Source organism: Lampetra fluviatilis, chromosome 1 (assembly GCF_964198595.1).
Source record: "Lampetra fluviatilis chromosome 1, kcLamFluv1.1, whole genome shotgun sequence".
Classification (NCBI taxonomy): domain Eukaryota; kingdom Metazoa; phylum Chordata; class Hyperoartia; order Petromyzontiformes; family Petromyzontidae; genus Lampetra; species Lampetra fluviatilis.
Window position 1 is genome coordinate 26050569 of NC_136275.1, and position 15804 is coordinate 26066372.

General features: G+C 48.0%; 1 protein-coding gene across 3 annotated transcripts in view; it reads left to right on the forward strand.

Moving 5' to 3' along the window:
• LOC144934341 (receptor tyrosine-protein kinase erbB-4-like) overlaps positions 1–15804 on the forward strand; it is a 240005-nt gene that overhangs the window by 161608 nt on the left and 62593 nt on the right. For all 3 annotated transcript variants that reach the window (XM_078860026.1, XM_078860032.1, XM_078860040.1), the window contains exons 12-13: positions 12211–12410; positions 14650–14782. In XM_078860026.1, the coding sequence (XP_078716152.1) occupies positions 12211–12410; positions 14650–14782 (333 nt within the window). The remainder of the gene's footprint in view (positions 1–12210; positions 12411–14649; positions 14783–15804) is intronic.

The window sequence follows — 15804 nt, forward strand, 5'->3', positions numbered from 1 at the left end:
GCTGCAGTCAAAGTGACTGCTGTTAAATTGCTAAAGGGACCGTAGCGGACACCAATTGCCATTCAGCCTCGTGTGTGCCTCACAGTCTTTAGTGATGCTTCATATTTTTGAAGGAAAGTTTTGTATATACCCGGCGTTTTGCGGGCCAAAAAATATTTCAAAACTACTCTTAAAAACCTAACAGCAGTGCGTACTGACTGTAGTGGTACCTGCTACGATTACAGCAGTGCATACCGACTGTGGTGGTACCTGCTATCACTACAGTAGTACATGCTGACTCTATAGTAGTATTTATCGACTCTATAGCACAAAGTACTCGCCTGACAGTGGCATGGTGAGGCCTAGTCCCGTGCAGAGCCTCCGGCCTCGCTTAGATTGTCCAGCCGGCCGAGGTGGCACCTTGGCAGGCTGGGACTGGGCTGCTACCCCTGAACCTCCCCCCCAGCCATGATCTCCCCGGCTGCTCTGCAGTAATATCTACGGCCTATAGTGGTAGCATCTACCGACTGTATAGTAGTAACTGCACGCATCGGGGTGGGGGGGACATCACACAGTGAAGAATTTACCTGAGTGTTTAGTGTATTTTTATAGGCTTTTTAACGTGAAGGCGTGCGACTTGGCATGGGCCACCCCCCCCCCCCCCAGCAAAGGCGCAAGAGTTGGTATGGTCGTGCAAGCGTCATAAATAAATAAATAAAAGGGGAGCGCACAAAAAAAACGGACAAAATCGCTAATTAAACTCATTAAAAGTTGACGGATGTGAAAAAGGAACAGCGCTTGCTCACAGCAGGGCTTATGGTATGGTACCTGGATTTTTTATTTTTCGTAAACCCCACCGTTGGAGAGCCAAGCACGTGAACACACACGAACCCACACACAAACCCACAAACAAACCCCGCCACAAACCCACGCACAATGTTTTACTTTTATATATATAGATAGATTACATCCTGCAAAATTGTGTTTGTTGAATATCTCCCATTATTGTTTATGACGATCACATATATATGTGTGGTGACTAACTGGAGACAGTAAGACTTGGAGGCACTGCTTTATTTAGCAAGCACCATCGGGATAACATACTATTTATTAAACCCATCTATTGTCGGCGGCACTACTTAGTTAGAACAGTTGGACTGCTGACGTCAATGCAGCAAAACACCGCAGATCTCCTTTTTCGCCAGCAGCCAGCACTATGCCACTATATATGTATACATTATGCCTTGTCCAAAAGTCTAGTAAAACACAATATTAGCTAGATCATTGTTGTATAACCAATTTTTTTTTACTAAGAATCATACTATTGGATGTGAAAATATGCTATTCTGAGGTGAAACATTGTGATGAATGATCAATAGCATGCTGATTTATCCAATAATTTTCATATGTGCATTTGGGTTGGTATTTTAAAGGATACGTCTCCTATCACCTCCATCCATACCCTGCCACTACCTACCGATTTGATCTAAGTGAGAAGATTGATTAAGGTTTTTTATGTTTCATGCAACCTTATCTTTGTAAAGCTTTCAAGTCAGGCGAGAAGAAGCACTAAAAGCCCCTGTGTGCATGTGAAACATTTATTAATTTCTGGACTAATGAAGCATTATTATCCACCTCATATCAAAGCCTGCTAATGTGACAATCTCACAAAACTAAATAAAATATTAATGCACCAGTGTATTCATCAAATCGACAATCTTCAACAATATGACCGCTAAGCTTCCACTGAGGCTATTATAAAAGGTGTAATGAGTGATATATTTGAGTACTATATATTATCCATGCCCCTGGAATAAATGTATTGTATTGTTTTCTGTCACACGTGTGTGTTTTGGTTTGTGTGCATAATTCATTTCAGTGCTAATGGGTGAATGTAAAAATGAAAATGGGCCTAAAATGTCTTTTTTTTTTATGCCCCTGTGAATTTGATGTTTTTTCATGCCATTGCATGCAGATGTGTATATGGCGAACTATAATGGAATACATTCTATTCTATTCTTGTGTATGGCAAGTTGTTTACATGTGAAATGTCCAGGTATGCTGGCCACGAGAGGGTCTCAGGAGAGAGTTTGTGTAGTTTTGCTATTCCGCTATTGAAGGAGAACAGACGACAGTGATTTATCAAGGGACATTTTTTGCCTGTATCAAAATACAAGAATCGGGTTTACCCTTTCTGGCAATATAACGGCTGTAAAAATGTTAAAACACCAAACAGAAAACTTTAGTCCATAATAGAGAGTTTTTTGGGGGGTTAGATTGCGTAAATATGTAATGGGCTCAAAATAGGCACACACAACTTCTTGGGAGGCAACACTATTTATTAACTCAATGTACACTTAACATAGGGTGGTGACCATCGACCTATTCTAACTAACACACACCATCACTCACTAAAACGGACTCTTGGATACAACTAGCGTGACCCAGCCAGGAGGGCTACTGGCTGGTCCGCTGACTTGAGGCTTGACTCTTCTTCACGAGGCGTCTTCTTTCTTGACACTAGCAGCCCCGAACCCGGTGAAGAGTCCGCTTATATGCGCCTCGGCGTGTCAAGCCACAACATTTACAATCTGAGTACGACGTTTCACCAGTAATTACAACTAGCTTCATCAGGCAACAGGCAGATTTGTGGAGAAGTCCACCTGTTTCGTTCCTTATATAGAGGCATAGATGTGGTGACCAGACTTCTGCGCTCTTGCGCAAAGTGGGGGGGGGGGGGGGGTGGAATTAATTAGCCAACGTACATTATGCATCTGCATTATGCGAGCCCTCTGATCTTGTCCTTCCTGTCCATTGTGTGTATTAAAACCTTTTGCAAGGGATCATGTCTGCATTAACCACACATACTTGTGGAGAACATGCAAACAAAAACATGCTCTGGTAATATTTGCATTGACTTTGAAACTGATCCCACACCAGAGACAGCTTTCTTTAGAGCCTAGTCTCAAATAGTGTTAGACCAGAGGACGCCAAAAGCAAAGAGCACAAAGACCATGCACTATTAGGACATTAAGAGCTCGGGGTGAGCAGCTAACATCATAACACCTGTTTTATTGCCAGAAAAGGTAAAACCAATTCTTATATTTTGATACTGGCAAGAAAGGTCCCATGATGTAGCTGCTCACCCCGAGCTATACATGCCCTGATAGTGCATTGTCTTTGTGCTGTTCACCTTTTGGCGTTCTCTTGTCTAAAACTGTTTGAGACATCTTTACACCTGTTTTATTTCCGGAAAGAGTAAAACCAATTCTTACACACTGATTTACTGTATGGTCCATAGTTTGGGTTGCTTGGCCAGTCTCACAGGCTTTTATTTAATTTTCCATTCATGAAAGACATGTGTGCATATTGGCCTGTTGATAATCTGATGCATTTATAATACACTAGTGTTATTGAGGAGTTTCAAAGCCAGGAGGTGCGATGTTTTGGTCAAAAAATAATTGTTATTTTATTCTGGACATCCACATTGCTCCATTCTGTTCACCATAACGCTTCTGGAGCCAGGTGAGATTCTAGAATGGTGACAGCATAATTTGAAAATGGAGATTGGGACTTGAGTTAGCGGCAAGGTGCATTGTTGAGGTCTTGGTTAACGTATAGTTTTATCGTTGACAAGAAAATGTGTAAACTCCTTTGCAGTTTGCATGTCTCTTCAGATATTTGGTGGCACAATGTTCACCAGAACACTATTCTTTAATAAGTAGGCTTTTGCGACCAATATCATCGAATAACATACGTTTTTTTTTCTGGGTTAGATCGCGTAAATATAAATGTGTCGTTAAACCCACCACCACCCGACAGCCAATTAGTAAGGGTTGTCACGTCAACAGAACATGCCAATTCGTTACTAGTGTAATAAGGGACTCGATCCTGGTTCTGTCTCCGTCGTCCTTTATTTGGGTTCTTACACTTTTCCCGCACGGCCCTCGCTCAGAGCTCTCCCCTTGGCAGCTCCATAGCTGCTCTCGCTCCCGTAGCCTCCACACCTCTGCAGCTCCGCTGCAGATCCCCTGTGCAGTCCTCCGGCTGCCCTCACTGCAGCTCCACCGCTGCCCTCACTGCAGCTCCACCGCTGCCCGTCGCTCCTCCGTGCTTGGTCACCGCTGGCCGACGGTGCCAAGTCTTATCCTCCGTGTATGTGGCGATCTCGCCACTCCTCGACCTCCGCCCTGCGTGGCCTCACTCTAACTCTGTCTCCCACCCTCTCCCGTCTCTTCCGGTATCTCTCCCTTAAGACCTCACCCATCTCTCCCACGTGACCTAACTCCTCCCCCCATGACGTCATATCCGCGAAGCCGTTTACGCCCGCATTACACCACCCTCCCCCGTAGAGAAAATCCAGCCGACCTCGGCTGAACAATAACGAGACAAGTAATGCGAGCGAACACAACCATCATACATTCAAGGACAACGAAGCATACAATAAATATAACAACAACAACACAACAGTAAAATTTAACGAAATGTAAGGGACTTTAAGCGCGTTCGGGTCGCCGGTCCGTCCCGGACGGGCGGCGGCCCTCCTGCAGACCGGGAACGTGACGGGGTTTTAGGAGCGACAGGATGAAGTCCTCCTGTCGCTATTGGAGGCCCGTCAACGTCCCGGTCCCGTGTCCCTGAAGGCCCAGCGTCGGGGGTGCGTTGCGATCGTGTCTGCGACGGGGTCGGAAGGGCGGCGGGGCTCGGAGTCCCTGCAGCCGTGGTAGGCACACCCCGAGCAGAGTCTCCTGTCTCCAACAATGTCACGGCCGGCTTGTCTGTAAAAGGTACGACAGGCGCTCTTGCAAGGTCAACAGGCACAGGCAAGGATGAGTCGGCAGCCACAGACCCCGGCAAAGCAACATCGGGAGATGACGCATCGTCTCGAGGGGCAACATATGGTTTCAAGCGCGACGTGTGAACGAACCAACGCCGAGATCCAAACCGAACACGCGCAGACTGTGGGTTGGGAACCTCGATGAGGTGGACCGGCCCTTGCCATGGTTTGTGTAATTTAGGAGAGGTACCTGGCCGCACCTGCGGGCAATGGAGCCAGGCCATGTCCCCCACCTTCCAGGGGCACTCCCCCTTCGAGCGTCGAGCACACCGCTCGTTCCGGGCCTGGGCTTTGGCAGTAGCCATGCGGGCCCCCTCCCGTGCCTCAGTAACCCGGCGAACGGTATCCCGAATGTAATCAGGAAGAGGCTTAGCAGGTCCCCTCACTCCAGTTCCCCACTGCACATCCATTGGCGGCACGTTCTCGCGACCATACATAAGGAAAAACGGCGAATATCCTGTAGCCGCATGCGGCGTCATTCTGTATGCCGAAAGTACCCCAGGGATATGCAAATCCCAATCCGATTGTTTTTCACTCACGGTGTGACACAACATGGCGGACAATGTCCGATTTAGCCGTTCGACCATACCATCCGTTTGTGGATGGTAGGGAGATGTCCGTATCTTTTTAGTTCCAAGAGCCGTGCACACCTTCCCCAACAATTTAGAAGAAAAATTACGGCCTTGGTCTGTGAGGAGCCTCTCCGGCGCCCCCTTGTCCATAACGTACCCGAATAGAAAGGCGTCTGTGATAGACGCCGCTGACTGGTCAGGCAAAGGCCAGGCCATCGGCCAGCGGGAGAGGTACTCTACCCCAACTAACAAGTATTTATTTCCCTTAGCGGATGGCGGGAAGGGTCCCAAAATGTCCAACGCCACCAATTCGTTAACTCTAGACACCTGAATAGACTGTATAGGCGGCACATATGGTTGTTTAGGTGGTTTTTGCCGGGCACAATCGGGACACGCGCGAATGTGACCGACGACATCCGTTGTCATGCCGTGCCAAAAATAGGCTCGCTGCAGCGTCAATAGGGTCTTCTGCACCCCCAGATGTAAAAGCGTGTCCCCATGCAGAGTCCTAATCAACTCGTACCGCAAGGATGCCGGTACAACCAGACGCCAGCGTTCCTGTAACCCTTTTCTCCACATCAGCAGACCATCGCGGAGAGCGGTTTCCGGCATACCACCCGTACCCAGTCCCCCACTCTTCTTCGCAGTCCGAATCCGTAACGAGACCAATGAACCATCCAAAATTTGTTCCCAAATCCACACAGCCCTTGGAAGATTCAGAATCCCATCAGCCGGTCCCGGCTCCTTTGGAGCTTCAGGCACGTTGACCGCCAACGCAACAGGCTGAGGGGGTTGCTGAATCGGCGCACATCTATGCGTCCCCGATGCGCACGCGCAAGGGGATCGCTGCGGCAACCTAGAAAGCGCGTCCGCATTCGCGTGACGCACCCCCTTCCGAAGGTGAATTTGGAAGGAAAAGTCTTGCAGCGTGTCCAGCCACCGCGCCAACTGGCCGGATGGTTGGTCCATCTTAAGAGCATACTGCAAGGCCGCATGATCCGTGCAAACAATAAACGAACGACCGTAGAAATACGGTCGAAATTGGCGGAGAAAGAAAACAATAGCCAAAAGTTCCCTGCGTGTGACGCAGTAGCGAGTTTCTGCCGGAGACAAAACCCGGCTACCATACGCCACCACGCGTTCCACACCACCTTTTGATTGAGACAACACGGCCCCAATGCCCGTGTCACTCGCATCCGTATCCAGAATGAAGGAGTGATCGAAATCAGGATAATCTAACCTCGGTGCCGTAGCCAGTCGATCGCGTAGGCTCTGAAACGCCGCCTCTTCCGGCGGTCCCCAAGCAAATTTCCTTCCTTTACCCGTAAGGAAGTGCAAGGGCCTCGCGATCGTCGCGAAATCCGGAACAAACCTCCGATAATATGAGGCAAAGCCCAAAAAGCGACGTACATCCCCCACCGTGGCCGGGGTCGGCCAGTCACGGACGCATGCTGTCTTGTCCGGATCCGTGGCCACCCCGTCCGCACTTACAATATGCCCCAAATAGCGCACGGACCGTTGCAGTAGGTGACATTTCTTAGGCTTAAATTTCAAATTTGCGGAACGCATCCTGGCGAACACCGCCTCCAACCGCAGTAAATGCTCATCAAATGTGCGGCTGAAGACGATAATATCATCTAAATATATCAGACACGTCTCCCACTGCAACCCCGTTAACACCAACTCCATCAACCTTTGAAATGTGGCTGGGGCAGCATTCAGCCCCATCGGAAGACAGTTAAATTGGAATAACCCCTGCGGCGTACGGAAAGCAGTCTTCTCCCGCGAGGGTTCATCAAGGGGAAGCTGCCAGAATCCCGAAGAGAGATCTAGCGTTGAAAAGAACTTCGCCCCCGACAAGGCATCGAGGGAGTCGTCCATACGCGGCAGGGGGTACGCATCTGCCACAGACACTTTATTCAACTTACGAAAGTCGACACAAAAGCGCAATTTGCCATCCTTCTTTTTAACCAAAACAACAGGCGCGCCCCATGGGCTGTTAGATGGAGATTATGTCCGCAGCCAACATTTCATTCACTGCCCCTCGAACCTGATCTCGCTCCGCCGGACTCATCCGATGCGAGTTCAACCGAATAGGGGCAGCGTCCCCTGTGTCAATGTGATGGTAAAGCAACGAGGTGCGTCCCAAGTCCAAATCGTCGGAGCTAAACACATCAGAATAACTCAATAATAATTTACGAAGCGCGCAACGTTGTTCACCGGAAAGGGAAGAATTTTCCCCACACAATTCGGCGATCCAGCGATTATCAGCGGCACCAGGACCTGAAACACCACCAACCACGATCTGGCTGCCCAGATGATCTTGTGCCGTAAACGCCGTAGTGGCATGTGCCACAACTGTACCAGCCGGCACACACACATTCTCGGAACTTGCATTAAGCACCTGCAGAAACGGCTGCTGGTCATGCCGGACAATAGTTTGCGCCCCAACGAGCGCCGCTCCGCCCGTTATAGTGGCGGACGGCGATAACAAAATCCCAATTGCACCTTGACGACCAGGCACAGGCTTCCGATATCGCAAGGGGATAAGCATCTGTGAGCCAGGTGGAATATCAACAGATACCTCGGACAGCGCCTGCACCTGAGTGACTGGAGCAGGTCGCCTCCAGGGCGACGGTAGAAATGTAATTTTTCGGCCACCCGGTAATTCAATACAGTTTTGATTAATTCGAATTAGAATGGGCATCTTGGCCAGGAAGTCAGTTCCCAACAAGCAAGGAACCGCGAGGGACCTCGAAATTAACACAATTCCCGAGGCCGACACTCCCCCGATAGATATTGTAGTGTCCACCTGGACCACAATGCCCATGCTACCCCCGTTGGCAGCGACGCAAGAATCGTAAACCGGACGCACGGCCTCAGGTGGGATGTTCAACAGATGGAAAATGACATCCGATATAATGGTCGCGGACGCCCCGGAATCCACTAACACACGTACGTCCACCCCTTGTATAGAACCAGGTACGGTGGACGAACCAGTAGCGGCCGCGACGACCCGCCGTGCCAATTTACGCCACTGCGTTACCGAGCGACGTGGCCCAGTCGATGGCTTCCCCCCGTTATTAACAACACCCGGATCGCACGACAACGGTGATGAGTGAGGTGTCAAGCCTTGCCGGGTGTCTGGTGCGCACTGACTTGCCTGTCCTGGAGGATCCTTCCGTGGCACGTCCGCTGACGAGGCCTCCTGCTGGGGCGGACCCGGGACGCGGGCCCAGCAGTCCCTGGCGTAATGGCCTTTATGGCCGCAGCGGAAGCAGTCGATGTTGTTACGCCGCGCCGCAGGCACCCCGTCCCGACGCTCCCATGGCGGTGGCGCAGATCGCGGCCCCGGCGTACTGCGGGCCGACCACTGAGCAGAGGCGGCTGTCAGCTCCTGCGGGCCCCCCCCGTCAGGAACGTACACCGCCTTCTTGGGATCCCAACCCACGGCACCTCCCTCGACGATGGGCCCCCCCGTCCACGCCGTGACTTGCTTCCAACGGCGCAGGTTGAACTGGGCATCAAGACATTTAGCGGCCGCCCGGGACGTAAGCTTTTCGTGGCCACACACTGGCATAGGAATCCCCAAATCCCGGGACAGCTCGAGCATCTTACCCAAGATGAGAGGTTCGAGCAGGTCAGGCTCCATCTCCGGGTATGCAGCCATGGCCAACTCCAATACCGCACCCCTGTATGCCACCGGCGACTCCTCGGGTGCTCGCTGACGTTGAACAAACCGGCGATGAGCATCATCCGGTGGCTCATATGCATCTGCCATCTCGTCGAAAACTCCTCTCAATGTTTTCTTCTTCTCCGCCTTGATGGAGCGGAAGAATCTCACCGACTCGTCATCGAGAAGAGTCGGTAAAACCTCCAATGCCTCAGCGTCCGTCCACCTTGCTGAGCGTACCGCCGCCAGAAATCTGCAGGCGAAAGCACTCCAATCGCCCCCGATGGAGAATTCTTTGACGGTCGTGAGATGACGACTGTGACTCCTTGTTGCACCATCCTCAGCCGATGACTCACCAGGCGGCATATTCAAAATGGCGTCGCATCGCCGCGTGTTCAAGATGGCGGCCTCTCGCCGCGGAGAGCGCAAGATGGCGGCTTCCCGCCGTTCTTCTCCAGCCACGCCCAAGATGGCGTCTTCTTGCCGCGTGGTCAATGGCGCCGACAGCGGAGGCAAGGCAGCGACCTGCGGACCTCCATCGGCTCCCCCCAACGCCGTCCTCGGCGTGACGAGCTCGCACAATTGCGCGAGCACGATTTTCAGCGTCTCCAGCTGCGCCGCCATCTGCCTCCATCGCCAATCCGCGTCCACAGGTGCAGATGGGTCCACCGACGCGGCGACCTCTTGGACTCCCGGACCCGCACTTGTTCCCGCACGGATCTCCTCCTCCATCGCAGGTAGGTCGACTGCCCGAGGAAGGTCGTCGTCGTCGGATGTTGTAGCAGACGATGGCGCAGGAATATTCTTTCTTCTGAGCTGTTTTGACATGCCGTTTCACTTCTGACACCAGTGTAATAAGGGACTCGATCCTGGTTTTGTCCCCGTCGTCCTTTATTCGGGTTTTTACACTTTTCCCGCACGGCCCTCGCTCAGAGCTCTCCCCTTGGCAGCTCCATAGCTGCTCTTGCTCCCGTAGCCTCCACACCTCTGCAGCTCCGCTGCAGATCCCCTGTGCAGTCCTCCGGCTGCCCTCACTGCAGCTCCACTGCTGCCCTCACTGCAGCTCCACCGCTGCCCGTCGCTCCTCCGTGCTTGGTCACCGCTGGCCGACGGTGCCAAGTCTTATCCTCCGTGTATGTGGCGATCTCGCCACTCCTCGACCTCCGCCCTGCGTGGCCTCACTCTAACTCTGTCTCCCACCCTCTCCCGTCTCTTCCGGTATCTCTCCCTTAAGACCTCACCCATCTCTCCCACGTGACCTAACTCCTCCCCCCATGACGTCATATCCGCGAAGCCGTTTACGCCCGCATTACACTAGTACAGCACGCTGGTGTGTTGGAGAAAAAAATCTACAAATATGGCTGTCGCCCGATGAAGCTAGTTGTAATTATTGGCGAAACGTCGTACTCAGTTTGTAAATGTTGTGGATTGGCTCTCCAACACGCCGGTGTGCTATACTAGTAATGAATTGCCATTTTCTGTTTACATGACACACCTTACTAATTGGCTGTGTCGGGTGGTAGCGGGTTTAAAAAACGATATGGCAGAACACTATTGTTTCCAGTGTTCTGGTTATGATACTCATTGCACATTGCGTGATATATTTTTGTATCTAGCAGTTTTGTCGACGACCTTCCAGACCAGGTTAGAGCACAGTGACTGCCACTCAGTAGATCAGTGAGATGGTGGTAGTTCACAGCACATAAGCCTAGGCACTGCAGATCGTTCCTGAAAGTTTTTGCAGCAGGGCGAGTCTTGATTAGTTTTTTTCACAGATCTTTTTTATGTGAGGCTTGAAGGTCAGGCTTCTGTCCATAATCAACCCTAGATATATTGGAGTAGAGTCACAGCGCATTGGGCTAACACAGAAGGATACATCAATGGTGGCATCTGCTGCATGATTGTCCAAGTGGAAAGTGCTTGTGGTGATTTTGGAAAGATTTGGTCAGAGTCTCCTGCAATGGAAATATGCCTTCAATAAGATTCGATCAGGTGTTAGAGTATTGGCAATGTTCTAGAGATATGTGCCCTGTGCAGCAAGTACAATGTGATTGGCATTTATAAACTTGCAAGATGATGTACATGGCATGCCACTTATATATGTTAGATAGTGATGGTACATATATAGTTATATATATTAACAGAGATATGAACAAGCATAGTCCAACAGATGCATGTGCAGGAAGGATTGATTAATCCGTATTACTCAAACATAATAATAGAGTTTATTTCAAGATTACAATTGTCTTTTGGGAACAGAAGACACTTCCCATTAGGGAGCCGTGTAAAGGAATTAGAGTACAATATCCCTCGGTAATACAGATTTCTTTTGGGTAAGATCGCGTAAATATATAGATGTGTCGCTAAACCCGCCACCACCCAACACAGCCAATTTTAACGACATATTTATATATTTATGCGATCTAACCCAAAAAAAAAACCTGTGTTATGTATGATATTGGTCGCAAAAGCCTACGTGTTACAATATCCCTGTTTCTCCCCATGTTTGCACGTGTGAGAAGACTTGTGGGCACATCTGTGTTTTATTCAACACGAAACAATCATTAAACATCATTGTGGAATAACTTACTTAAATTTTTGTAGTATGTACAACACATGCGTTAACCGATAAATAGCAGGCAGTTCAACAGGCCTGCCACTGTTGATGACACACTAAATGTTGAAACTGGTCCAGAGTTTGCTTGTGTTGACCCAAGCTGCTGATAAATCTCACTCCCACAAGGTTGTGACAGACGGAATATGTAAAAATATTATTTTAATGTGGAGGGATAGATATGGGAAGACGACATGGTTGCAGATTTCAATTGTTGGCACAAATGTACACTTTTCTGCACATGGTTATGCAAATATACATTTCCAGCTGTTTTTGTCACCACCTAACTAACTGGGAATCGTAATGTTTGGTAGTTTTATCGAAGGGGAGCCACATTTACTCCACATTTGCTTTTATTGCATACCTTGCATAACCATGGTTCATGCACTGCTCTATCTTTTTGAAATTTCGCAATTAAAGAAACACAAGTTAACGCAAAGCCTACGATCTACATTTCAACTATTTGACCGTATCCATTGCTTTACTTTTCTCGTGTAGTATATTATATGACGTTGGCTTTTTGCGGTGTGGGCAGGACCTTTTCTCTTCTTGTGGCTCGCATCCCCAACATCACGGCACTGGGGCTAGCCTCCCTGCAGGAAGTGAGTGCCGGCAATGTCTACCTCAAGAATAACGAACGTCTGTGCTACTACAATACAATCAAATGGCCTGCGGTGTTTGTGAGCGAACAACAGACGTCATATGTTCACGACAACAAGCCAGAAGCCGACTGCAGTAAGAGTCTCCCAGCGCTCTCCACTTATCGTTCGGATATCGATAAGTTGTGTACATTTATGTCACAATAATTGTGTTATCTTTTGAATGCAGTCGATTCATATTCACATGTTTGAGGGGGTTTTATTTATTAGATAAGGCCTGTGGAGGAGGTAACAATGCCGAGACATCATTAGACCGTTGAGCGTTTGTATTCATCTAAAGTGCTGAAGTTGAAAAGCGTATTTGGTTCAAATGTGGTTTTAATCTGTTCTGCTGGAATGTCACACGCATTATGAATTTAAATGTTACTGTTCTAGAATATATTGTGCCATGGTGGTAGGCCTATTGATAGTTTGCAATGGATATACACAATTACACAAAGGGTTTACCAATATTTTACTTTAAAAATTAAATATTGTATGTAAATATATATTACATTTTCGTGTACTTGACAGGATTAGAGATGTAGAAATCACAGCATAATGAAACCCAGAAAAACAGTGCTTTCAGTGCTTCCATGGGTTCATTACGAGTTGGAATTCCTCATGCAAGCATGCCCTAAATGTAATCTTACTCAGTTTTTTTCATTTTTAAAACTAAACTTTATTATAGATTACATATGACAAAACAAAGACATAGATCCCCCATTTAGCCTCAACAGACTGTTGGGGCAAGTGCTGTTGGCGAGCACCTATGAAGGCCGACATGGTACACGAGGGGGTGGGGGAACAGCACCACACCCGGCCGCCTTTGTCTCCCCAGTGGCAATGTTTACACACCAAACCGGGTACTCATTTGCGGCTGAGTCGACTTAGGGGAGGCCCAGGACCAGTTAAGAATATCACTGGTGTTGGCCATGAGCGGGAATATAACTCGGGTCGCCGCTTACCACAAATGACAGTATACATGCACACCCACGTTATAAAATGTTAATCTGGTATATATTTGCTGTATGGAAACGTTATAAAGATTGTGGTTCTTCTCTTACGTTTTTCATTACATACCTTTTCTGTCAAAATGTATACAAATGGAGTCATAAACTTAGTTAATTGTGAAATGTTTGGTGTGAATGCACAATGGAGCATGAATTATGCTCCTCTGATATCAATGCAATGTCTTCAAACATACCCCTGCTCCTTTTTAGAAATTGCCATGACTAGTTGTGACTAATCATGTGAAATCCATTTAGAATTTCTAACTTATACTGAAAACATTTTTAGAGGATGCTACATGAGCTTCCAATTACACTTCGCATGAATTGAGCACAATTAAGTCTGTATCCATATAGCTATAAACAAACATTTGTATGTATGTTAAACTTCTTTCTCATCGTACGTTGTCAACCACATTATTCGGAGGTGTGATCTTTGCAGCTAGAGATTGGTTCAGAAATATAGTTGGTTGCATTATTTTTTTTTGTATAAACTCCATTAGGTGGACCTCATGGCTGCTTGTTTCTCTTGCATTATTAATGGAAATTATTATATGATACATTTTGGTTGTCATTCATTCTGCCATGAAAATGTATGCCATGTCCCAAAAAAACTCTTATGGATGATATTGGTCGCGAAAGCCTACGTGTTAAACTTCCAATGACCATTGGCAACTATGCTGGCTGGCTCAGTTCTCAACCTAGGAGGGAACCAGAAACCCACTTTAGTCCAGGCCAATGGGAGCTTCTGGCACAGGTTCCCAGGCATCCTTTTGTAATTTTGCTGCTTGCTTTTACCTGGGGTAACCCCAGACGCGATTTCAAATGTCACAGAGTCAACTCAGAATCGAGCCACACAGGCCACAATATTCTTCGCGTAGTTAAACTTGTCAGCCATGTTTGCGTTTAAGACGCAGAGTTAATAGCACTTGTATGCCTCGTTTCCATGACCACTGGGAACCAGGCTCTGCCAGGCCACTTCTCTCCCAAGCCAGGTCCAGCATCAGCACCAGAACCAGGTCGCACACTCTTGATGCTCTGTGGGCTCAGCCCTTCCAACTCCATTCCCTCACAACCCCTCTCCGTCGCTAGTATCCACAGCCACGGGAGCAATCTTCATTTAAAGTTTTAACAAATAATTGTACAGTCTTGGCAGACATTTTTGTTCAAGATTGCTGAGTACATTCGAATGTATGCATGCACAACAGCGCTTACATTATGCAGGGACTTTATTCAAAATGGCACAATTGGTGATTGTATTTCTGTGTTTTTATTTGTGTAGCTTGCGAATGTTTGCAGAAGTGTCGATGTGTATGTCCATTGCAGATGCGGATGGTGCTGTGTGTGACTTGCTATGCTCGGAGCATGGTTGCTGGGGGCCTGGCCCTGACCAGTGTATCTCCTGTCGGTTCTTCCGCCGTGCCCGCTCCTGTGTGGAATCCTGTTACATCACTGAGGGGTCAGCCGCACACAGTACCCATCATTCACTTGTGCATGTGTAGTGGTTCAACGCGCTCATATTCAATAATGGCTGCATGTCCGCGCTCGGCAGCCAGAAGAGGCGGTTGGTGGTATCAACCCGCTGAGACAGCGAGACACGGGCCCCGTACAGATCAGGAGTAGGACGCTAAAGGCGTGAGCATAGTCCCTACGTCGGCACGCTTAACGAGAGGGGTGAGAAAAGGAGAGTAGAGAATAGGATAGGGACGCGGCGAGTGAGGGAGCGAACGAGCGATGGACGGCAGATCCTCGGCATAACTAAAACAAATGTTATAAAAACAGACTGTAATAAAGTGGCCTGGGAAGAAGACATGAAGTCGTCCGCATTTATTTACAACACTACATCACTGAGGGGTCAGGCGTGAGCAACAAGTTCGCTGAACAACGAACGCAACTGGGACGCACAGCAGAATTATGTATAGCAAGAGGAGTTATTGAAGATAGATGGGGATGAAATTGTACACTGACAAAACTAAAATGAAACAAAAGCTGAAAATAATTATGGAGAGATACATGCTTGGGCATTATACCAAGACAAATTGACAAACATCGATCAGGGAGCAAATGCAAATAATATTTCATGCATCATGTTGACGTTTAAGAATAATAAGTAGTCTTAAGTACAACGCATTGCTGAAGCTGATGGCCTTTGGAAAAAACTGGTAATTAGAATTATTTGCAAGGGAGACCTGGAATGCGATAAGTACAGTACAAAATAATATCTTGATGCAGAAAAACAATGCAACTATTAAATCTACGTAAATCTAAAATTCTTCATCAGTTATATGTGCAAAAACAATCATAAAACAAACTTCTGCTCGACATTTAAAACAAATAATTCGGACAATTTTCACAACACTGGCCACCTGAGTCACCTACAGCAGAAAGTCAGTGATGATTACATATCGTAAAGTTGCTATAATTTCATGCATTATAAATTGCAGTTCTCTCCCTCATAAGTGGTGCTTTGAAATAATAAAT